The 26,639-nt window shown below is 38.7% G+C and overlaps 1 protein-coding gene across 7 annotated transcripts in view; it reads right to left on the bottom strand.

Moving 5' to 3' along the window:
* TRAK1 (trafficking kinesin protein 1) overlaps positions 1–26,639 on the bottom strand; it is a 129,840-nt gene that overhangs the window by 23,155 nt on the left and 80,046 nt on the right. For all 7 annotated transcript variants that reach the window (XM_032687700.1, XM_032687727.1, XM_032687684.1 and 4 more), the window contains 9 exons: positions 18,147–18,223; positions 14,588–14,704; positions 8,564–8,664; positions 7,675–7,783; positions 5,739–5,817; positions 5,216–5,346; positions 4,652–4,726; positions 3,414–3,551; positions 1,771–1,847 (listed from right to left, as the gene is read on the bottom strand). In XM_032687700.1, the coding sequence (XP_032543591.1) occupies positions 1,771–1,847; positions 3,414–3,551; positions 4,652–4,726; positions 5,216–5,346; positions 5,739–5,817; positions 7,675–7,783; positions 8,564–8,664; positions 14,588–14,704; positions 18,147–18,197 (878 nt within the window). In that variant the 5' untranslated portion in view covers positions 18,198–18,223. The remainder of the gene's footprint in view (positions 1–1,770; positions 1,848–3,413; positions 3,552–4,651; positions 4,727–5,215; positions 5,347–5,738; positions 5,818–7,674; positions 7,784–8,563; positions 8,665–14,587; positions 14,705–18,146; positions 18,224–26,639) is intronic.

The following is a 26,639-nucleotide window of genomic DNA, read 5'->3' as shown; positions in this document are numbered from 1 at the left end:
TAAAAAATAAGTGAAAGAGCATTTCAGTACATCAGCTAAAAACGCTTTAAAGCCATTATGTGGAAATGAATTTTTAGAAAACAAAATTGATCTCCATTCAATTCTTAACTATGAACTGGCTAATCCATTTTAAAAGAGAACTTGAATTTACTCTCCTGAGTCACTCTGTGCAAGCAAGTCTTGCATCTTTTCTCTTTGAAACCAATTTCTAACACCCTTAAAGAGTAGTGGTTTTTTTGGAAAAAAAAAAGAAAAAAATCTCAAATATAACGGACAAGAGGCTGGAGAGAGGCTGTCGAGGCTGAAAACCTAATTTTTGACCTAGTTCCACAGCTCATTTTTATCACCATTGTCCTGGTGATTGTCCATAGCAAACACTGTTCACCTGATTCAAGATTAAGATCAGGTGACACTTCAGCAGCAATTTCTTGACAAAATAAAATTGCCCCACATTATGCCACACAAGTGCCACTGCTGCTTTGTTTTATAGTTCAACAGTGGATGAACACAAGAACAGCAGATTCCTTTTAGCTGAAAGGTAACACTGCCAGGATGCAGCAGCGACAGTATGCCTTATGCTATTTAATGTCATTCAAATTTCTTTCCTTCTATCCATGAGTGCTCAACAGTTGCACTCTTTGTGTGTAGGCTCCAAGTCTGTAGCTGTATATCTTTAAGAGGCTGAATCTAAAGGCATTTATCAATAAACAGTCCCATGGAGGTTACGACTACTAGCAGTGCACATGTAAATAAAACCAAGACAAGTCATGCAACCAAAAAAAAGTATCCTCCTTTAGTACATGCAAAGCGTTATAAAAGACATTCTAAAGAAGTTAAACAAGCCTTAAGTTAGATTATTCTGGAAAGACAAAAGGATCCTATAGGGTTTGAGCATGCTCACATCTTTCTGACCTTATACTTTCCTAATCAATATTTAACTCTGTCAAAGCCTCATTTACAATTCTTGGCTCCTGCTCAGAGAAGGTTTATGTATAAGTCAATCTTTTTGTATATGCGATTAGAAGGTTTCTGGGAAGTGCCTATTGTACCTTCTGACTGCCCTTTCTTTGTAAATTCTGTTTCTCTAACAGACCCACTAAACTGGATTAACTTGTTTCAAATTAAACAATCCATGCTTTGTACAAATGGGTGAGATAAACCCATTGGAATACACGTGCAACTGGCGTCAGTGAGGTCATTTCTGCCAAGCTGTATCTATCTATAGCTTCTGGACTGTCACAAGTATTTAACTTGTTCCAAACTACTCCCTTGTTTAATTCAAGAGAACTTTAGCACAGATGTAATGGGTATCACACTGTACGTACCCAACCATTCCAAATCCCTTTCTGCACTGACGTTCTTCCTCCAAAACTGGATTAGATCAATAATCACCTGGTATAAATGTTATAAAACCTGAAGAGAAAACCCACTAAATTTAACTCCTCCCCTAATCATGGGAAGAAACCTAGCATGATAACACACAAGAAAAGAAAACCCCTCATGTTCAGCACTCACAAATGAGGACAAAAAGTTTGTAAGACAAGGCAAAACCTATATATAGGTGTTTTCTTTTGGTAGCTTTAGCAGAAAATAAAACGACCCCAATAACTAGACAATTTATTTTTCTTTCTCTTTGTCATTCACACTTGGCCAGAAATATTTCTTTCTAAATCTCTAGCTCTACTATTTCCTGTCTTTCTATTTCTTATCCCATAATAATTAACTTCAGATATAATCAATCAATTAAGAACCAATTCTTTTCAGTCGTACGCCAAATCAGGAGAGTCGGGTTCATCTAAATGCAGTTCTTTCCTCATTGACCCTTCTATCTCTGCTGCCAAAGAATCCTGTTAAAAATAAGAACAAAAGAGAAAAAAATATCCCAGTATTAATATTTTCCAGAAAATAAAAAAGGTTTAAAAATTTAAATTGACTTGAACTCTGGAAGATTAATGTAGATATTGAAAGCACTGATAAAATGTGGCTTAGCTTCATTCTGCTACAGTTTTTAACACCTAATGACATACAATATCTGTCAAAAGAACCTAAAAACAAAATCCCAGGCAACAACAGAATTCAGGTGCCCCAACTTCCTGGACTGAATTCTCTACTCAGTAACACTCACCCTTCACATATAAAGTTTTGCTTGATAGGTTTTCATTTAAAATAAACAGAAAACACTCTTCTCTTTCACAATATTACCCAACCATCTACAAAGACAAAATGGTTCCTGGCATAAAGCATTACATACTTCCCCCATAAGGTTACAGGTGACAGGCCATCCATTTTCCATGGGTGGTCAGTCAGTTTTACTGCTGGGTGTAGAGTATAAGTGTCAAATATTCACAAACCTACGTGATCTTTCATGCCATGATTCAACATTTGAAAATCATTTTCACACAAAACACATAAACCTATCTCAGCACAAGCATACCGTTTGCAGCTTTCAACAGAATTTTGTGCAAGCACAACTTGTATCATTAAACATTTGCACTTTAAATTGGCCTGTGTTCAGTCTAAGAAGGGAACACAAAAAGGCAAGCTAAGCCTTTGCTGGCAATTTACTTGTGAGCACAAATAAAATGTGTTCTTCCTCAGCAGTAAGACAAGACATTGCTAAAGATAAGGAGGGCCAGATTCTGCTGCTTGATTGCATTAATGTAATTCGAAGGAAACCACTGATACCACTGCCTTCAGAAGTAATGGAACTATTCGAGAGATATACAGGCAAGCAGAGCCAGTCACTGGACACATTCTTCTTACCCGCTCTTTTTTACTCATTTCTTTGATGGTACTGCATATTCCCTGTGCTTTAAATGTCATAATCACATGAAACCACTGAAACTGCCAAAATTGGTTGCCATAATACAGATTAGCAACAAATATTCTTTTAATGAACCACTGAATTTTCAGTAATCCTAAACCAAGAAGATTAAGTGTAACCCTATTTTTAGTACTGAAGAACTAGAATGTAGATCATAAGAGACTAGAAAGATGCCACGTCTGGAAACCATTGTTATCAGGAAGTTATATCTTCAACAATAATGAAAAATAGGAAGTCCTAATGCTTTCTACTGAAGATCAGCACCCTAGTACAGCAGATGCATACCAAAGATGCACAGATTGGTGTAATAACCTGTTAATGTTACCCATGACACAGGGCATAAGCACAGCCAGCTGCAGGTTGTATACAATACTGCAGCAAAACCAAGTAGCTGCACAGCACCACTGTTTCAGAACCAGTTATGCAAAACTGATCACTCAGGTATCCTTTAACATTATACAAATACACATTTCACCCATTCTTATGTCTGGCCCAGTATCCTATCCCTGAAGCTGTAATTCAGATGAGAACACTTCCTTTGCTTGGTTGTTCTCTGGTGTGTGCAGGTTTTTTTCTTAAATCTGCTTACCATAGGAAAGAGTCCGAGGGAGTGGTACCGACGTGATATAGCATTTGGCATTGTCTTGTTTCTGAGGTTTTTCAGCTCTTCTTGAGCCTCATGAAGCATTTCCATGCACTCTGCATACTTGTCTTCCAGTTCTCGCAACTGTAACACACAGAAAACAGTACAACACCTTATGGGGTGCACTATTATCATAAAAAGCCTACAAATTCTTTTCACACTGGTAAGCAATAACAGTGTAGGGAAGAATATTCCCCTTAAAAGGAACAGAACTCCAACAAGTCACTGTAACTGAAAATCATTAATAACATGGATTACTCTGATCAGCTTTAGTGGCTGATCACTGCCACGATGACCACAGAGGAAAACAGCGCGGGCAGAGGACAAGACTTTTCACAGTGTTCCAAAGGACTTCAGAATTTTAAAACCTATACTTGAATGCATACATACATATACACGTATAACCTTCAACAGCCTAAGATCATGCCTCACTTCTAGCTTGACTTTCTGAGGAAAACATCTTATGTAATCTCTGTCTGCAGATGTCTGCGTACCCTCACAGTTTTTATCAGTCACTTCAGCTAAGTTTAGCAAAGGGACAGAATTCTAAAATACTGCAGTCCTACAAATTTCATAAAAATAAGCTATTTGGCTTAGAAACAGAGATCCTGTCCATTTTCTTTCCTAAGAAAGCAATGGAGAAGAATGAGCTCAATCTTTTTGGAGCCCCACAGATACAAAAGGTCCACCAGCAGGAAAAGCTTCTCTGGGCATTCCCACCTTCAATGCCAAGTAGTCCAACTACAACACAGATCCTAAGGGAATTGAGCTTTATTCATTCTATTTTGTCCACTTTGTTCATGTGAATATAGTGCCCAAAAGACATCCAGCAATCCTGGACTGCCTTCAGTTCATTCACTGAACAAACAGAGTTCAAAACAGCTCTTCCATGTTATTTCACTATTCAAAATAGGCTTAAACTATCAGCCTAGAGAAGTCAATCTCTGAAGGGGTTCCTATACAGCTATAAGCTTCTGTATTTCAAAATGTATGTTAGTTGAAAGAGGAGAGAATAGGAAGGAGAAAGTTTTGAATTCTACTAGGAACATAAATGTTCATTCATTCCATATACATAGGCAAAATTATTTAATACTACTCATCCAGCTTAGACTAAACCTCTCATGGCAAAGTGAACAGTCATTGCCCTGCTACTAAATTATTGTCTTACTAAGTAATGTACTCACCTCTGCTGTGAGCTGTCTCTGGGCATCCTTAGCTGCTCCCAGATGCTGGACAAGTTCCTCATTTTCAACTGCACACTAAAATATGACAAAAAATGTTAGAAATACTGTGATGTTTTGTCCTGTGATGACATTTGTATCAAAATTCTAACTTTTCTCAAACCTCCTCTGCAGCAATATTAGTCCACATGTTAGTTTAAAAACATTTAAAATGTTAAGACAAGAATACACAGCATCAGACTGTACACTGCTGAATGAACCTCCAAATGAATATGTGCCCACTGAAATACTTGCACTGCCATTCTTGTCTTACCAACGTTACTCAACGCAGCATTTTACATCTAATATTTAAAATAAATTTAACCATTGCATTTGACAAATCATATATGCATCTTCTAATGAATTGATGCTTTCTAGTCAAGTATGCTAGATATTAAACATCAAACAAAGTCACCCACATAAGGAGAATGGAAAAGTTCCTTTTTGCTCTAGAACACAGAGGATTGTAACCTGTCCTCCAGCTACATTAGCAGCAAATAGCAGAAGTCTCACAACTGGATTCCTTACAGCTTTGGCCTTTTTCTGCAGATCGACTATCTGAGAGAGAAGATGGGTGATTTCTTCTTGTTGCCGGGCAGCATCTTCAGTTTTCTTTGCTAACTCTTCGGAGATATTGGCAATCTGGATGTTTGCATCCCCTTTAAGATAAGTGATTACAATTAACACCACAAAGCCAAAAGCAGAAAAGTAAGCATAAAGATGTTCTTTTGAAACATCACTTGACTCAGCAGAATCCTACTCCGATACACAGTAAGGCACTTTTGAAAAATAACATTGGGACACAAAACCTGAAAGACATCAAGTGCTCATGTTGCAAAGGAGACTGTACTTTCCCGTAACCTTTTCAATGCCAAACTATTTTTAACTGATAAAAATTCAGCTTACAGCCAGCATTTTCTGCTTTTAAATTTCAGCCAGAAATTTTCTACTCATTTCTTTAAGGAAAATAAGTACCACAGAAAAATATGACTGACTGGGGTTTTTTTACTGAACTATCTCAAATGAGAAGTATAAAGGAGTAGGGACATACTCAGTTCTTTTACGCAGTCATTGACAAGCTGTTGTTCTTTCTCTTCATAAGTAATTGTTTCAGTCTTCAGCTGACAGGCCTGTTCAAGAAATCCACATCAAATATGCTACATTAGCACATTTGTTCTTTGCCAGTCTGTTGTTGCACTTCCATCTGCTTCAGAAAGACAAGCTATTCTAATCACTCCTTCGTGAAGACAGTGAAAAAACTACAGTTTTTGCCTGCCCTTCCTCATGTTCTGGAAAAAAGAGTCAGGTGAACATTCAGCAGAGACATTATTGTATGGAGAAATTTACATCATTATCACCATATCACCACTAGATGTCACTTGTGTATTTTGCACTAAAAGTAAAAAACCATAAACCCAAAAACCCCTGAACATACAAAAAATGAGCATATGGAGCTTGATTTGGTCACCTGAGCAAAGCTAGGTATCATCACAAACTAAATAAATGCTTGGTTTCAATAACTGAATTAAACATTAAAGTATTTAAAAGACCTTCAGATAGCTTTTGAAAAGTTCTGGCACTGTAACTATATACCCCACTAAAACCCTCAGTACTGCCTCCTTCCCTGCTTTGTCTTTTCTGCTCTGATTCTAGGAGTGCCAAAAGCAGTGTGGCTACAGCCAGCTGGTTCTGTCTGGCACCACATCGGTGGGTCTGTAATCTATCCCCAGTGCTGGGGGAATGCACAGATACCCATGGACTGCATCTGTAGAGAATTGCACAGCTCACAGGTTTCAGGTTTGCCTTCATCCTGTGCCTTCCTGCCAGGCACAGACTGCACCTCCGTGGATGGTAAGGCAGTGCTACTCGGGGTTGTCCAATCAGCTCCTGACACAGTGGCTCTCTCAGTTCTAACCCTACCTTCATTATTCTCAGACCATCTATTGCTCATCTTCCTTGAGTAACTTCTCAATTAAGTGCATACAGCAGTCTTCATTACATGGTATCTTGTGCAAAGGTGTGACACTATCTCTTTATAATAAGCCCTGCATTTGCAGTAGAAAATGGTAATGACACTGTTTTCATACATTCCTTCTTAGATCAAAAGTATCTCTTCAGCTATACTCTGCTATGTTTGCAAAGTGGTAAAAAGCTCCCAAGGTTTAAAAGTTGCATTGAAAATATAAAATTATTCACTTCATATTCAATTATGAAGTATTACTTCTGACACAGAACAGTAAATAAACTTTTAAACAGTGTGTCATCTGTGAAACAAACAGAATATTATCAGAAACAAAAGACAAGAAAAACACATTTAATTTAAATTATTAGCTGCCTGAGTTGAAACACAAATTGAAGAAAGTTAATGCAAATTTAGGGTAGCAATTATTATTTTGACCAACACTGAATTTATATCAGAGAGACCACGCCAGCCTACAAACTTCAGATCTGCAGCTACAGTCACATGAATCTACCACGTCAGCTCTTTATTAAGACCTGTTTCAAAGTGCAGTGCTGAACTTCAGATTTGATCTGCCCATGCTCCTGCACATTCTTTTGGCACAAAAACTGCTTTGCATGTAGCTTCATTCAGGAAGAATTTCTTCATGGAAATGGTTAAGCATTGGAAAGGACCGCCCAGGGAGGTGGTGGAGTCACTGTCCCTGGAGGTGTTCAAGAAATTACTGTCTTAGTGCTTTGGTCTAGGTAACAAGGTGTTGATCAGTCAGAGGTTGGACTTGATCTTAGAGGTCTTTTCCAATCTAAGTGGTTCTGTGATTCTACGTAGCTTTCACAATTCAGCCTTTCCTTCATTTAAAAGGATAAAGGATGGTGATCAAACAACTACAGAGAGATCTGCGTCACATACGGAATTACATACTCTTAGTTAGACTCTCTCAACTTTTAATACACGCTTCCCAATACCTGTGGTTCTGGCATTTAACTGAACAACTATATTAAGCAAAACACAAGGGGAGCAGTTTCACCTCAGATCTAAGCACAACATTTTCCTCTTCAAGGTCCTTGAGTTTCTTTTGAAGAGAGTCCAAATGAAAGTAGTTCTGGACGGAGGAGGAAGATTCATTCCTCTTCAGCCTTGTAACAAAAGCAACAGTTTTAACTCATTTTTACCTGTATTATGGCCCATCTTGCAGAAGAACAGACTGAACAGAGGTCTCAAAACAAAAAAGCAACATGAAATACAGCTTATTCATACTTTTGGGTAGCAATAAATTTGTAATGAATTTTAAAAGAGAACATTTAAAAAATGTATTTATTATTCCACACATTTCCTATGAAAAAGTTATTCAGCAGAGGCTGTGACAAAAGAAACCACCTTACTACAGGGAGCAACTCATAGCTCCTGATTAATGCTGCACACGCTTCACCAGAATGCAGCAATAACTCTGCAAGGGCAGACAGCCCCTCAGAGCCTGCAATGCTGTTCAGCCAGCTAATTGCCTGGAACCCACACTATAAGCCATTCTTTCTCTCTTTCCCTTGGCTTGGAATTTTTCCACAGTGCCTATAGGTCCTTCGAGCACAAAGGTCACACATGTAGCATGTTCTAGCACATTGTGCAAATGTATGTGGTGTACTGGGCTACTGTTGGCAGGGCCCATGTCTGCCTCCAGGCAGCACTGCGTCAGCAGCCTCCCTATGTACTTTCTGCTCCTGACTCTTGTTGGCACCTGGATAGCCAGCTGATTCAGTGCAAATCCTTACAGCTGGTGCCATGCACCAAGTTCTGTGTCCCATTTATAGTTCCAGCCAATACAGGGATAATCTTACTACTTTTCGAAGCTATTAAATTGTCTGAACTACCCATGCTTAGTAGCAGATGTAAGGTTCAACACTGCAGATCGATTAACTTACGGGGTGGAACAGATGGACTCTGGCTCACTTTCCTCAGCAGCACTGGTATAGAACTGGAGCAGTTCATCTTTCATGGAGAGCTCATGCCGCAACTGAGAAACCTGCACAAAGAAAGAGTTTGCAGATCAGTAATTTGATTTTCTAGACACATTCTTAAGTAAATCCACTACAAATTAGCAAGTTATTCATCCTCCAGGCATCAATTTCAGACTACATTAAGAGGCCAAGACTGAAACAGACCAGAATCATTTCTGTTATTTCTTAGAAAGGAAAAGTGTGCCTTTTAAATTAGCCACTAAATGTTATTTTTTAAAGTTCAAAAATGCACTTATCCACTGCTTTTAGACACGTTTCTCTTTCACATTCTTTAAGATGAGCAATGCTGATTCACTACTGCATAGTCTAGATCCATATCCACAGTAATGGATGTAGTGCAATGATAGTGCAAGAAATTAATGTGGCACAATCCAGCCAAACATGGCAGATGGAGACATTTTTTCCTCTCTGTGAGCCTTTAAATAAAATTATTAAAATACTTGTGTAGCAAGGTTACATTTGGGACTCAAGAGCCTGTTGAGCTAGAGAATACCACTACACAGTGGGAGGCTGCCATTCTCATGCTCTTCCAACCACAGAGGCTGCAGTCAGAGTCTGGATGTAGTTTGGGCTTTTGATCACTCCAAAACACGAGACTAGTAAAGTAGTTTGTGGGAGTCCCATACTTAGTACATACACATATCAAAAAGGAACAAAACATTGAGATTGAGTGATTAAGATTCCCTGTAACTGTGAGCTCCACAAACTTAATCTTGGTTAATTTATATTGAGATTATCCAAGAAAAGGGTTAAAAACTCAGCTACATAGAACTACACCTGCACCATTTCACAGCTGCAACTTAAGACTCCAGTAGCAAAAGATTAATTTTTATTTGCCTTGCATAGCTATAGATAGCATAACTGATCAGAAGATCCATTTCCTCCCATTTGCCCTGCAAGACTAGGTCCTCAGTTTGCACTTTCCAATGCAAAAATTGCAGAGCACATTTCTTTTTATTAAAAACTTCTGGTTTTTACATTGTAGGCATACTTTTCTTTGTAGTTATTACTGGAAAAAACCCCAGAGAATATCAATAAAATAGATTTGCATCAAACAAAAAGCAGACACAATGCAATAAAGCACTTGAACTGTGCAGAATATGAAGCAAACAAGGTCATTTACTTTACCAAGGCTATTCAGTGTAATCAGAAGTGCTAAGGCACCAATTCCTCCTGAGGCTTGGGTTCTAAATAGCAAGGGGGGGGGGGAGAAAATCCCCAACCAGCCACATGTTAGAAAACTATTAAATAAAATCCATGCACTAATTTTTGGAGGCTCATTTTCTCCATTTCAGGAAGAGCTAAAACGCTTAGCCAAAAATAACAATTGACTTCCCACAAGCACATTATAGTTCAGCCTCTTTAAGCAGCAAGATGCTGTCAGTGGGTGGGCACTAGATCATCTCCAGCTTTTGCCACTGTTTTTTCTATATGAATTAAAAAGACTGAGAATACTATTTTTACTGCCATTTTCGAGCATTCCAATCCTCCAAAACAGGGTGTACAGTCAGTAAGCCTAACCTTTTAATGGAACAGGAGCTGAAACAATGGGCACGAACTGTAGCACGGGTGGTTCCTTCTGAACACTCGGCACAACTTTTTTATTGTGAGGGTGACCAAGCACTGGCAACAGTTTGCCCAGAGAGCTTGTGGGAGTCTCCATCCTTGGAGATATTCAAACACTGTCTGGACATGGTCCTCAGCAATGGACTGCAGGTGTCCCTGCTTGAGAAAGGGGTTTGGACAAGATGACCTCCAGAGCTCACTTCCAATCTCAATCATGCTGTGCAACTGGGAAAAACTCACTGCGGTAACTTCCAGAAACACCTCCCTTCGACACAGCATTTTGTGATGTGTAACCTCACCCAGCAACTAAGCAGCCACCAGCTGAGCATGTACTCTGCTCCACAAACCCCATAGGATGGAGGAGAGAATCAGAAGCTCAAAAGCAAGAAAAACCTCACGGGCCGAGACAGTTCAACAAGTGACACTGCCCATCAAGCAAAGTGAAATAAGGAATTTATTCACTATTTTCTATCAGCAGGTGGATGTTCAGGCACTTGTCGGAAAGCAAGGCCTTGGCACACATAACTGTCACTTGTGAAGAAGAAGGCCATAATCATGAACGTCCCAGCTTCTTCCTCCTTTCCCTGAGTTTTTGTTGTTGAGCATAAGCACATAAGGTATAGAACATCTCTTTGGTCAGTTTGAGTCAGCTACCCAAGTTGTGCATCCTCCCAGCATCTTGTGCAGATGAGGGGCAGAGTGGACATTAAAAAAAAAAGACAGGAGAGAGGGGGGTGGGTGGGAAGAGCCTGGATGCTGCTCAGTAATAGTCAAAACACTGTCATCAGCACTGTTTTAGTCACAAATCCAAAGTGCAGCACCAGGTAGGCTGCCACAAAGCTTCATCCCAGACAGACCCAATACACATTTTCATACTAAAAAACAGGACTTGTTTTATGAACAGAAAGAGCCTCTTCTACATTTTCACAAGCCACTGCAACATGTGGCCTTCGGAGCATTCAACTGCGTAATGTAGCAATAGAGACCGAGCTCTTGCCGCCATGGGACAAAGCCCATGATATCCTGGGAACCAAGATAGTTCATCTCTTTCAGGCTTTTAATTCCCTCTGCTAGCCTGAAAGCTTCACTCAGCTTCAAAACTATCTCATGAAATAGCTGCACCTATATTAGAAATAATTTAAGGAGAAGATAAAAGGATCCTCACACAGAGCACAACAGTTTAGAGACATGGGACCTAACTTGTAGGAACAATCCTTACTAAATCATGAACAACCACTTCAAGAGTCCAGTTGATTTGTTTTCCTGACTGACTGCAACTAAATGTTTAACAGGTTGGAATTATTCAGTTGAAAGGAGGTGAACAGTCAATACCTTTTTATGCTGTATGTAAATAACGTGCCAAGCCAAAGAGTATTTCTGTCTTTCCAACACTTTCCATTCAGCAGACCAAAAACATTGTTCCCTTTTTTTAAGCCATCAATCTAGGCTATAATTCAGCTTTTTCCTTTCCTCTCCCTTAACAGAGAACAAAATTGGATCTGGACTTTAAAACCAGCTACCATCAAAACACAAACTCTGATAAGTAACCTGGAACTAGATTAACAGGACTAGAGGGCTGTATTACTCAACAGTTAACACAGGTTTAGGTGGTGTTACTTGAGGACTGACACTGTCCTTAAAGTGCTGTCTAAAAGCTAAAATGCTTCAGAAACATCGGACAAAATCTGTAGAGGAAAAAGAAGCTGAAACTGGGAAATACTAGAAAGATTAGGAGAAGCTAAAACTAATGAGCTACTCCATTCCAAATACAGTTCACATTGTGACTGTTTACATTTCTTTGATATCGAGCTCTAATTTCAAAGGAGATAATACCAAAGTGTAGGTAGCACCATCCCAGTGAAAAGGGACATATCTTGAGATGGGAGCTGCAGCAGTCTTATTGAACATGGTAATACAACAGCAGGTAGACATGCCGTACCTCGGAATTACACTTCTGCTGCTGAAAGGGCAGACAAGCATCTCTGTGACCAAAATACTTTACAATTAAGAAAGTTTACCAATATAATGTTTATGCATTTAGAATATAATACTGAAATAGTAAGCTTAGACTAAAGTGTCTGTGCACATGGTGTCTGTGCTTGCTTTAGTGCCCTTACCCTTTGTTCTCTAGTGCACTACAGGAAAAATCTCAGTTCCATCAGTTTTTATTGAACATGATCACAGCCCCTCCCTAAACATAAACAGCACCTAACAACACAAACTCAAAAGACAAACCCAAGAATCTCATGCCTTTCGCACAGGTTTGTACTACTTTGACATGTACCTACCAATGTGGCACACAAGAAAAACTCAAGCAGCAAAATAGGATGGACAGAAGGTTTTGTCAGGACAAGTTTAGTGGGTCAAAGAGATATAAAGCTAAATTATTCATGCCATGATACATATACCAATAAAACCTTAATTTTATACCACACACCAGAAAGAACTTGTCCCTGTATTACAGAAACCACATATCCCCCAGACAAACCACTTTAGGCAGTTTTTACAGAATTTTAAAGTACAAAATAAATTCTTTTATCTTTTACCCTTACAGACAGCTGTCTTAGTTACTGTTCTGTTTAAATATTCAAAGTTCAGTTTTAATGCAAAATCTGAAATCTACTAAAGACAGATTTTCAATACACAAAAGTGTCATGACTTTAAAGCCTGATGAGCTCTGCCTCAAAAACATCAGTTTCTGAAGGAGTCAAAAAAAGAGCGTGAAAGAGGGGTGTTGACAGAACATATGGCCCAACATAGCAAGCCACCTGGTAAGAGGCTTATTTCTGGTGGCACTTTTCCTAATGCTGTTTCTCAGTCCTAAATAAAAATAGACCTGGACAGAGGCAGTCATTCAGCTTCCTCAATCAAATTTTCCACTCTGGATGGATGGTACGAAGGCATAGTCCTGCTCACTCACTTTGCACATACCTAGTAAATGTCATATTGACCAATGTACAAATAAATTTTGTCTGCCACATGATAGGACTTGGGCAGCAAGCAACAGCACTCGTTGGGACAGAAGATAATTCATTTTCCTTGCTAAAGAGGGTAGGCCAACCAAAAGATATTAGTTCAATGTGTGTGCTCCACTACTATTTACCACACATCTGGGATTCCTCCATCCACATTTTATTCACCAGCATATCTCAGATATAATGCAACACCTCACACCTCTGAGCAGGTTTCATTATTTATTTAAGTTTTTAATCCACTGTGGTTCATTGTTCTCCTGCTTGCCCTACAACTGTAAGATTTATGTCTTGCTCAAAATCACATAGGGATGAGATTCACAAACCCAGGTCACTGTCCTAGAAAAAGAGAAATAATATTTGCTCCCAGCTCAATTAGTAGGTCAAAGTTTAATAACACTAGTTACAGATAAAGAGCTCTTTTAAAGCATCCTGGTTGGCTCCATCCAAAATACATCTATAAAGAATCTGCCAGCACCTACATCACCCAACTCCCCATTCAGAAGAACACACTAAGAAATAGCAACTAAATAAATATTTGATTAGAACCTGAATGTATATGGGAGACACATGCTACACTGTTTTAAGTAACACCCTTTCTGGCACGTTTTATAAATCACACCAAAGCGTGCACTCCCAGCCTAGAACGCCAACCATATCCTGGGCTGCATTAAAAGAAGAGTGGCCAGCAGGTCAAGGGAAGTGATTCTCCTCCTCTACTGCAATGTGATGAGCATCCAGCTCTACAGTCCTCAGGACAAGACAGACATGTACCTGTTGGAGCAGGTACAGAGGGGGACCACAAAAACGATCAGCTGAATGGAACACCTCTCCTATGAGTTGGGGTTGTTCAGCCTGGAGAAGAGAAGGCTCCGGGAAGACCTTATGGCAGCCTGTCAGTATTTAAAAGGGGGTTTATAAGAAAGTTGGGGACAGACTTTTTTCAGGGCCTGATGTGACAGGACAAGGGGTAATGGTTTTAAACTAAAGAAAGGTAGATTCAGACTAGATATAAGGGGGACATTTTTAACAATGAGGGTGGTCAAATATTGGAACAGGTTGCCCAAAGAGGTGGTGGATGCCCCATCTCTGGAAACGTTCAAAGTTGAGCTGGATGGGGCTCCAAGCAACCTGACTTAGTTGAAGATGTCCCTGTTTACTGCAGGAGGTTGAATTAGGTGACCTTTAAAGGTCCCTTCCATCCCAAATGATTCTGTGGTTCTATGAATTGAGAAACACATGCACCATCCTATTATATTCTAAACATGCTCATCAAATGCCTAAAACATTGTTATTGCAGTCAAACACAACCACATGTATGGAGAAGGTGAAACTAGAAGAAAATTCTCTCCATCACTGCATATACAGCACTCAGGCACAAAAATCTTACCTCTTCCCTGATGTGTTCTACTTGCTCCTCTAGGAAGTCATTTCTTTCTGTCAGTGATTTATTCTTCTTTAACAGTGACTGGCCAATCCGAGCAGCTAATTCTAAGTCCCGTTCTTTCTGTAAAGCATTAAGAAAATAAAGTTAATTTCAATTTTTTTTTATTCACCAAAGGATCAGAGGGAGGGTAAAATTGCCATGAAAGGGAAGGAATAAGTACTTCAACAATAAAAATACTTTTTCCTTCTGTGAGGATTTGTTTGGTTGGGTTTTTTTGCTAATTTTTGCTGCTTCTATTCCTGCTTATGTTACATCCACATGATTCTGAAAAGATTGACCCACGCAGATTTATTGAACAATACACAAGAAAGCACAGCTTCAAGGTCTGCAGTAAAACAACATGAAAATCAAAGTGAAACGAGATCCAGTTCTCTATTATAGCCTTGTAAAAACTAACTACTAAGGAAAACTAATCCATCACCTTGTTATACAATTTGAAGAATGCAAATTGCAGAAAGCACTGAGCTTTAGAGGTCATATTTTAAAGAACTCTGAAACACAATAAAAATACCAGAGAACTTTGTCATTTCAAAGCATTCTTCAATTTCCACTTGCTCCACCTCTAAATAAAAGGCAATAAGCTATGCAGGAGCAGAAGCCAACTACACCACAATGAATGCTCAGCTTCTATCTTCTTTGTGCTTTTGTATCAAAACAAATCCTAACTCCTTCCTTTTAAGAGATGCCCAAATCAACGTTAAGTGGTTACTCTCATGTCACACTTGACCTTTTCTTCCCCCTCCTCTGTAAGCACAAGAGTTCCTGACAGTTCACCACATGTACCAATAAAAACTAGAAGATTATCTTTTTGACAGGTACCTATGGATGCCTCAGCTTTGCAGAAGCTGATACGTGGGGTTGTAATTTGCATGTGAGAGGATAGTAAAATGCTTAGAATTTTGTGCCATTCATTAAGAATTTCTATTTATTATTTTCTTATTCAACTACTAGATCCTTAAAATAGTGGTAAAATGGTGCTCTGGTTAACACCACAAATATCTTTAGTTCAACACAATTTGAGGCAGAATATTCTCCCTAGTACTGAAAATACTGTTTGGGGCTTCTTTACTGGCACTAAAAATCATCCAGATTTTATGACTAAATGCTGCCTTATGTCATGTATACATTAATGACAAAGCCTACAAAACCTACAGCTGCTGAACATATGGATTAGAAGCCAACGAATTTGAATGAAGAGGCTTTTGTAGTAGAAAAAGAAATCATACAATAACCAGTAAATAAAAAGAGAGGTTATCGATCACTGCTGCATCTACAAATAGCATTTTCCAAATGGTTTCTGAAGGTCAGACCTATATTTGCATTAAAAACTAATGGCATTATCATAAAATCTTTATCTAATCTTATGTACGATCTCTCAGAACAATGAAGTTACCCAAAAAACGTTTGGTTTATGTATCAAGTCAACTTATTGTTTACTAATTTGGCTCACTTCATAAATACAAAGTGGAAGAAATATATTGTTACAGTTTTGAGTACAGAGTAAGAGCTATCTAGCAGCAAGGTTTCTAACCTCAAATTTGAGGAATTTAAGTGCATTTCCAGGCTCTTCAATTAACCTCCCTAGACTTCCTACACAATTTTTAGCAATTCAGCTCTAAATCTCAGTTTGGGGACAAGTCTCTTAATCACAGTGATAAGGAACTGATTTATTACAGCAATGAGTAAAAAAAAAAATATTGGGAAGCAGGACACACACTATTATGAGAAAGGGATGAGAAAACATTCATGAAGGAATCTGCTCCTTTTCTTACCATGTACCCAGGCAGGCCTGGAGTTATTCCCTTTGCTTAATTTCAGGACAACAGGTACAGATTTTCAAAATATCTGCACATGCACACATGCTGTTTAGAGATCTTCCCTTTCCTACCTTCCCAAATGCTGCATCTTTTATCCTATCACCTTTGTAATGCAATCATTTGAAGCTTGCCAACATGAAGGACAGACAAGGGGGTAGGTTTGGTTCTTTTGCTCACTTGTGTGTGTGAAGGCAACAGAAGGAGTTAAATTCTGCAAATGGATGTAATCTCTTGCGATAGCTATTATCTGGAGAAGAGAGAAAGGTGCAGTAAGTGCACCTCTCCCTATGAATAGAGTAACTTGATCAGAAATGATGGTCAAATAAAACAAAAAGGCTCAGTGAAAGTATTTTTTTAAATTAAAGTTTCACATATTACACACTCCTGTCATTTTTCCCTTGCCATCATACAGGTGGGAGAGTACATCAGAAGCTTTAAAACACTGGCTCAGCAAGTCCTTCAAGCATTGCTCCCGTGAGTGTGATGTCTGGATCTATAGACATTTGGCTGCATGGACTCAGGGGAGGAAACAGTTTGGCAGAATGCTGCATCATTACTAGAAGGAGCCACAGAAAAAGTGCAGCAAATCTCAGCCAAACAAGGCAAAGGGAACAGGACACAAACAGGTAGCAGACTGTTACTATGAACTGATGAATTATTCCAGGACAAGTCTTTTGGGTAAAGCATCAGTTTTAACAGATATTTCATACGGAGATGTTTAAACAGGTTTGGCTCAAAGCACAAAATGTAAGACTGTACTGCATTGAACTGCATCGAGCACAGGTGGGAGATGTAAGCATTCATTCCCATGCTTGTTTCCTTGCAGAATTAGAGGAAGAACAGACCACCCAATGTATCTTGGTTAAACAGATCCCATTTTTACACTGCTATTGTAATAAATTAAATATGAAGGATTACATTACATTCAGCCATGAACTAATACAATTATAACAGCTTTCACCTAAAGAATTACTCATAAACATTCTTTGGAAAATCATTGCTCAAGTTCACTGCAGAATAGCAGCTAATTTCACTCAAATGATTTGTTATTATATTTATTGAACATAAGTACTGTACTGTGACATTTGATTTTTGACATTTCTTGAGTGCCAAGGACTACAGGAATAACAGCTTACATAAGAATGGTATTAAAAGAACCCAGAAAGAACAATCAGACCAACCAAACATGAGGCAAAGAAAAGGAGACAAAAGGAGTATTAGATATTTTCTAATTTTGTGTCTATCTACTTCTCTGGAAAGACACTATTTGAGATAATAATTACGAATACTAGACTGCAAATTATTTTCATTATTTTCTGAAGTGAATAAATCCATCAATAATGATACTCTTAGCTTTAAAAGTACTGTAAAAATATGTGCCATTTTAAAACGATTCCCCCTCCTCCTCCTCATTCATTAGGGAAAACATTTGGCCAAAAACAAGTTAAAAGGCCTCAACTGAAAAATAAGAACAAGTAATGAATACATGTGATTGAGGTGAACAACGGACTTTTACTTAGAAAGAATATTTACTTTACCAATGAGATAAAGTATACATACACTCAATGCACTTATTCCTTCTCACTAGAGGATAGTCTACAATCAATCTTGAGTAGTGGTACCATAAAATTTCTGTACTACATTCTCATACTGTGTATAGATCCTTAAAGAAATTAAATACTTGCCTCTTCAAGAAGACGTGTTACAGCATCTATGTCATTGTATGTTTTAGTCATCTGGCCCACTCTTTCAGCACATAAAACTGTAAGGAAATAAAACAAAACATTAATCATATTGGCAATACTATTGGGAGAGAATCATAGAATAATGCGAGTTGGAAGGCACCCACAAGGATCACAGAAGTCCAACTCCTATCCTTTGCAAGAAATATCCATCTAAGTTTAAGTGTGCATAAGTTTTCATCATAAAAAGTGCTTACATCAACTTTTGGGTAAGCATATCAAGAGCTAAAATCCCAAACCAAACAAAACAACAACCAAACAAAACCCCTAAAAACACTAAAACCACCCACAAAAAAATTATCAAAGCCTCACATTACACTGAGAATGCAAATGTTTTCTTATAATGAGCATTTACTGTCGCCAGTGGTCGAACAAACTGTTAAAATGTTAAAACTTTCTTCTCTGAATGCAAATGTCTTGAGTTTATTTAAAAAAAAAAGAATCAAGAAGCCAAAACAAATGTTCTTAGACACATAATTAGGATTATATCATGTCACCTACTCATTGTATGACACGCAGTAGAGTTAATCCATGAATAAGCAACTCTAATACTGTTAGGAACACTGTTCAACAGAAAGATACTATGTCATATAAGGTTGGCAAGAACTGGGTTTTATGGTATAAGACAGCAAAGTAAATATAAAATCCACGGCAAATAAGAAACGGGTCTTTAAATTCCCAGGCCACACTACAGTGACCACAGTACCACTCATAAACAATATTTACTTAGACTGGATGAGATGATTAATCACTAAGGTGGAACCAGGAGTTTTGATAGACTGAAGAAAGTATGCAGCAGTTCAGTCTATCACCATAGATGATCCTTTAAGAAGCTATACTGACTTACCTAGAAGTCAACAAGTTCTCTAAAAATCCACTAATGATCAGAGGAAACAACAGCACTTTCTGCTCTACCCTTCTATTTGTTTTATTTTCAGCTATACCTATTCCTCAAACCCTGTAATTATGGAAAAAAAAGGACTGTTAATGAAATTCAGTGGATCACATGGACCAAGAGTTATCAGGCTGCTGTAGCATGAATTGGTCTTCAGGGGATTTACCCTTGACAATGTCAATTAAATCTCAGTCTTACAGATTAGCTAATGTTGTTCTAGGGAACATTAAGGCGAGCAGAGGGGTAGGGGGTTGGGAGAGACAGATAGGACCTAATAAGATTTAAATGGTGGGGGGAAGAAAAAAGAACAACTACACAGCAACATTACCAGGAGATAGTCTGTCACACTAAGGAAACAACACTACCCAATTCATAAATATACAATCTGCATATACACAAATGCACAGCTGATCACCACTAAGGCACATGAATAATATATCGAATGCAACAGCACTTAGGTGTCTGTTGAAATATTGGAGGATTTTTTTTCCATATCTAAATATCAGAAAATTGCTTAAACTATGGCAAGAAGCTCAATTTCTTTGCTTATTTTCCTGTTTCTCTAATTGTACTTTTGAGGATCACATCCTGAAAACATTTACAATATTTGGTGACATCAGTAGTGCCAGTGAACTCCAAAAAATGCTATTCAGAAGTATTCAGAAGATTACTGCACTTCTGCAAAAATCAAAGCCCGAAAGTGGTAACAGTAAAAAGTAATAATCTGACAAACATTACATAGCAATAAAAAGAATAACTATACTACTACACAAGCAAAAAAAAGTGCATCTGTAAACTAGTAGCTATATTAGTCAAAAGCAGACTAAACGGGATTTCACAGAAAAAAATGCAGTAACTTGCACAGAACATCAGCTATAATAAACAAAGAGGTTTGCTATAAAAACTTCACATAAAGACAGAAGGTGTAATGTCCAGACGACTATTCACACACAAACAAATCGATATAATCATAAACTCAATTTTGTTTTAAATATAGTAGGTTCTTAAGTCATGCCATAAAACATCTATCAGAAACCTTGACGCCAGCAGGTTTCGAAAACAACTACACACTAAATAGTTCCCTTGGTTACAACATTCCATCACTACTGTAAAATAACGTTTGATATTCTCATTAGCAAGATCATTTGAACTCTGTACCTAGCACTAACAATCACCATTGAGTAGGACTGGCAACCTCACACTGTCCTAATTCAGGTGAATATATAACCTTCCTAGTATCCAAGCTGATAAAGGATGGTGTTTCCACAGACAGGATGAAGTCACTCAGCTGGTAGAGTGATAAAGGTTGATTTGCGAGGCTACCCCCTTGGTTATTCCTTCAGGACTTCCCATGTAAACCTTAACATGGCAGGGTAACACCACAGCCTTATCACAACAGACACTACTAGCAGGGAAGTAGAATCTAATCTAGCTTTTATATCTTGAAATCTAGCTTTTATATCTTGAAATTTGCATCGAAGTTCTTTTGGTCATTGTTAAAACAGAGCTCTTCATATACAGTTCTGCCAATGTGAAAGGGTTTCAAAGCAGAAATGTTCTTTCATGCATCCTCATCAGCACCCAAGTGGAAATAAACTGCAACAGACTGCATATAATAAAATTCCTCCTTTAGTCAACTACTGCCCATACTACTATTACTAGATACAATACTGAGGAAATAGAGCTACTAACTAAAAGCAAGGACTTCCTTTTGGAAGGAGAGCAAACTTGTAAAGAGGTGTTGCTTTCCATCACTCAGAAACCAGCAAGGCTTTTGGGGAAGAGAAGGTGAAAACTGAGGGGAGAGTGCAATTCGGAAGCAGCATTAAAAAATAAAAAAAATAAATAAAAAATGTCTAAAAATTGTGATTTAGCCTCCACAGATTACAAGACAACATTTGGCCAATTCCTAGTATAGTAACTTTCATTTACTTAGTGATCAAAAAAAAAAATCTATCAGTGAAAAAGACATCCTATTTTAAAAAATCACTTAGAGGTGTCATCAGTGAAATACAGACAGGAAAAGTAACCCCCCCCCCCCATCTCTAATGGATCCTGTTTAGTGGGTTTCTAGCCTCCTGAAGTTTCTCATGAGTATAAGAGCCTGGTAACACTGCTGTAAAGATAAAACAAGAGCAAATGAAGGACAGTGCCTCGTAATGCAAAACCTACAGTGCTGACCTGGTTTTGCTCACTTGCAAACCAGTAGTAGTTTTGCTTGAGGGTGATAGGGGAGCACAGTGTCTAAATGCATGGATGCATGCAAACAGTCAAATCAAATACACTTGGCATCTCTCAGCTTATGGAGAAGGCTGATAGACAACACAGAAAGAATAAAATAAAACAAAATAAAATGCTACAGCAAGTGGAAGAACCATAGAATTCCAAAAAGAAAGTTGAAGAATGTGCTTTGGTAACTGCTTTGAAGCTAATGTCACAGATCCAGAACAGGAAACAAAGAACAGAGAAAGGTCCCATCACCTTATTTTCATGACAACACTAAATACATGCTACCGGGGACATACTTGCAGTTTAAAGCCAAACACACAAATCAGATCAAACACAGATCAAATATTTCCTCTGCCTTGAAGTACCTAGCACCATTTTCACACTCTCTTAAAGCTTGCAAATTTACTGATACCCACATTCCGGTGTTTCCGAATGTGAGTACAGCTAAAAGGATGTACTCTGCCTCTTTCAGGCTCTGAGCTCGGCAATAAGCAAGCACTGATTCCCAAGCTGAAGATGCTCAGGGAGATGGAGGAACACATGTACCTTCCTGGATTGGTCCCAGAAAGTCACACAACTAAGCATGTTGCTTAGAGGAAAGGTATGTTTCCAGGAAGAGAAAACAGCCATGGAAGGGAAAGAGAACAAGAATACCATCATTGGCAGCTTCTGCAATGAGCCACCACCCACCAAACAAAGGATTTAGGTAGAAGGAAGCAAAAATACTAATCACAGGAGCCAGCAGTCACAGGTGTCCTCAGCTCCTGCTCCCTGCATCTCTCCTCAATGCATATTCCCTTGTCATTTTTGAAACCTATCAACCAAGGGCAAATTAAAAAACTAAAAGCCACTGCTGAAAAGGAAAGCTCGGCTCCCACTGCTCCTCTTCCCATCTATTTCCAACTACTGGGTAACACGGCAGGGCGAAGATGTTATTGTAAAGTTTCACTTTTGGGGCAGATAACATGGGCCTGTATAATTACAGAGTCTAATAGCAAAGGTCCTAGTGCATGAGAATTTCCCTACTACCAAAACTGACTTCCTCAAAAACCACACCAGAAGAAGGAAATACGGTTCATGGAGCACAGATCTCCAGTCATTTTAATAATGATACTTTTTACTGGCAAGGTGGCAGAAGGGACACTGCTTTTTTTGGTAACAGTTCCCTACCCAAAGCCTTTAACTATGGCAAGCCCTACTATATTCTTGCTCAATCATGAGAAGCTCTGCCTCACAAACAGCTTCTGTCTCCCTTCTGCTCAGAGCTCTGTCCAAACACTGAAGATAAACGACAAGTGCCTCGCATCTCAAATGTTGCACACGGAGAAGCACAGCACACACACAGTGGTGCTGACTGACCAGCCGTGCTCCTTGCTGCCACTTGGCAAGCATTAGCAATCGAAGACCCTGGCACATTTGGACTCCTCAGCTCACGTTGGATTAATTTCTGAAAGGCTATTTTTACACTTCAAGGATAAAGCACTTGCTAAAAATCACAGCTTCGGTTTCAGAGCCACTGATAGTTCTGCTCTGGCACTGGTAACTGTGAGCACTACATCTATTCGAGCCAAGCACATGAGGAATTCTGAAACTGCCATATTATGTATACTACCCTTCAAACAAACTCAGAAAAGTTATACCTAAAATGTGCTGTTACTGACACAGACTAGAAAGACTCTACACAGTGAAGATAAACATGGTAGCTTCTCCTCCACTGAAAAGGCATTTTTGGCAGCCCTGGCTAAACTGGGGCAGAGGCTTCAGGTCTGTTGTTGCCTGTCACATTTGAGACAGCCTAAATAAAACACGCTCATCTAAAGAGCTTAAAAATGTTAAGAGATTACTGTCACTGGAGCCTGAAGAATGTGCTTCCAAGGCTCAACTTGCTAGAAGTCTGAATCTTATCATGACACACCAGCAGTTCCCTCAGCCTTCCCCACTGCTTCCCAAGCACAAGAGCAGGCCAGACGCTCCAGAAGGCAGACGGGGATTTCAGCAGGTGGCTGTGACCCTGGTTAGAGAGATAAAGAGCGGTCACAGTGCGCCAACTGCTTCACAACTGTCAGGTCACACTGTGGGCGAGCTCCAGGGAGGAGTCTGGAAGAACATGATGTTGTGAGCGATACATAGTCAGCAAGTTCAGCAGACAATGCCAATAGATTTTTTTTTAATGTTATAGACTATCTTACTGTGATTTCAATGGCACAGTTTGCAAATTAATCTTTTAATATTAAGCTGCAGTTACTGATGCTTCTAGGAGGAGAGATTTTATCTTGCCGTTCAAGGCTACAGTTCAAAGGGTGTTTGTTTACTACAATTCTCTCATACAGTATTCAGATAGCTTAGCAAATCCAATATTAAAGACTCACATACAAACTTTTGTTATTAATTAATCTCAGGTTTGTAAAAAAAAAACACCTTTCTGCTGCTTCTTCTTTTCTAATGCTTACGCCTGAAACCTCGAGTGGGGAATCATTTGAAAGTACTTCCTCTAAGTAGGACATGAACTGCGTCGAATTTTCTTGTGATAAATGAAAAATCAAGTTAAAAGAAATTTCAACAAAAACATCACACGTTTGCTCCTTCTATTAGCATAAATGCAGATCAAATGTGGTAACTTGGAAAATACAGCCACAAAGTGAAACTAAGGAGATAAGAAATAGTTTCTGGAGAGAACTTGCCACTGCCTTAATGGATACACCATTTACAGATACAGCTCAGCATAGCTCTTCTGTTAAAAGTTAAACTTTTTTTGCAGGAGTTCATATTACTAGCCATTGAGTTACTGTCCTGACATTCTCTTCCATACATTTCTTGTCAAGAAATGTTTTGACTGCAGTCAATGCAACTAGTAAGTGGGTGAAAGGTTTAAACCAGGATCTGGACTGTAAATCTTTAAAAATACTAAAATGAAGTTACAAGCCTGTAATCCATGCATTGTCAGTTGTCTCCTTTCTTAAATAGGTGATTTTTTTTCCTATTCCAACTCTTTGGAAGGGATTGATTGTGCCAAAGCTTTCAAGAATTACTAGTCTCCATTTTTTTTTGCTTTACTGTTCGCAGATTCCAGAGTCCTCCATTCTAGCCAATGTCTTTGTAAGATAAAACAGATATTTTACGTGTTCTTAAAGTCAGACCCCTGGAGTACCTGAACTTAAGATTTTAACAGTGATCCCAAGACTTTTTTTTTCTTTTTAAACTTGAGATAGATTCTTTGTCTGCATTTACCAAGTACTTTAGATAAAGAGGACTTCTAATTTGTTACATTAGCAAATTGAAATAGTAATGACTGGCTGCCATGATAGGTCTGAAATAGGTAACTGTTTTTCCTGTCTCAGCTGCTAAAGCAAAAATCAAAACACAGCTCCCTTTCAGAAACAGCTAATGTAGCAAATCAGTAATCAAAGAAAACTGACAGGTTGTCCTTTCACAGCTCAGGCTTCTCTATGAACAAAAACTGAGTAGAACTATCAACAGATATCCCTGAGCAAAGTTTCACTGCAGTCAGCCCCGAGACTAGCTTATCAAATTTAGGGTAAACATATTACTGTCAGGCAACTTTACAGCTCTAAAGCAATGCACTGACTGTAGGACTGTTCAAGGACTGCCCAGACCTTTATGAAGGTGCCTCCCATCCTCATCAAGAGAGCCAACTCTGTAACGCTGCCAGGTGTAAGGCAGTGACAGGTTCCAGAAACAGGACTGAAAGCAGTTACAGGATCAAACTGTCAGGACCGAGAAAAACCTCACTCCACTAAAATGATCGTGGAAATAATAGTCAAGAAGTACACATTCTGTACACAGAATAGGTCAAACAGTTAAGGAGTGCTAATTACACATTTTTTATCCTTTTCTTTTTAATAACTATAAATGGTTCGAGTGAAGCATATTCTCAGATTTTCTATTTCTGATACCAGTTACTGGTATCAGAATTACAGCTAGACATGGTTAAAATGTTTCTTTTGTTCAGCATGAAAAGGCTACATGCTGACGTTTCCAGCTGCTTTACTTACAGATTGACTCATCCATTCTCTTAAGAGAAATACTACCCTTGCAAGTGCGCCCACATGCAAACATACATAGAAATACCATATATCATTTTTGTGTATCTGTATCTCTGCTACACTGAGTGTGTAGGTGACATGAACATACAGGTGGAAAGGAGAAGGCATCTTTAGAAGGTATTTCAAATATGTACTGAGCTTTTGAGAGGAAGACATTGTAGAAAGACAGGGTTAAATTTATCCCAGCTCTGACTCAACTTTTTTTTTTTTTTTTTTGCTCTCAAAATCAACAACAGCTTCAGACCGTCCTTAGATCTGGATGAAAAAAAGTCAACAGCAAGAAAAAGAACAGCATGATGTATGCTTCAGAAACCATTTAATCACTAAAAAACGAGGAATAAAACATAAAACAATGTCAGGCCTCTCTTGATAAGCTTCCTCTCTACCCCAATCCCCAGTTTTAAATTTTCCTTTTACCAGTATTCTCTCCAGCATCTTTCTTTATTGTGTAGACACACAAGTTATCTCGGCTTCCTTCAGAGACCCACAACAGGAACGATGGATAATTTATTGACTGACTAGGTCTGAAAACCAGGTGGAATATTTGACTGTGACAAAGTTTTTACAGGGAAGTCCTCTGCAACAGGATTCAAAAAGCACACTTCATTCACCAAGACTCTGGACACAGGAAGTGTTTCCCATGAGGTGAATAGGGGTGTAAATCCACAGAGGGTTGCATTCTCTGTGCTAACTACCTTTCAATGCACTTTTACATCAGCCTTCTAATAGTGTACTTGGAAGTAACAGTTCCCTACCACAAAACTGCTATTTTAGAGCAAAATCTGCAGCACATGAACTAACAGAAATGGTGCATTCAGCTTTTGGTACCTGAAGCCCTGAAAAAAGGTTGCCAGATTGGCTGGAAGCAGCCCTAGCATAGGTATGCTCTCTATAGAGCAGGTGCACAGGAGGATTTTCAAAGCACACACATTCCCATTCCCCTTTGAACAGGCCAGTTGCCTGCTATACAGCAGATGTCCATTATTTCCACAAAGTATGACAAGATTTTTGGGTTGTTTGTTTTATTGAAAGTTTAAGATCCCACACTTGGATCATTTCTGTCTATGCGCTTTCAAATTCATTGATAAGCACAAAATTGCTGCTGTGTTCCTTTAGAAGTACCTGTTGGGAATGGCAACCTAAGCTGCCATAAATTTCATAAGACACACACAATGTACATATAGAAAAACACACTACAATTCCCTTACAAAATAGGTATTGCACAGCCTAAATCTGTTGACCATGTAT

The sequence above is a fragment of the Chiroxiphia lanceolata genome, chromosome 1 (assembly GCF_009829145.1).
Source record: "Chiroxiphia lanceolata isolate bChiLan1 chromosome 1, bChiLan1.pri, whole genome shotgun sequence".
Lineage (NCBI taxonomy): Eukaryota > Metazoa > Chordata > Aves > Passeriformes > Pipridae > Chiroxiphia > Chiroxiphia lanceolata.
This window is presented reverse-complemented; position numbering and strand designations above follow the sequence as displayed.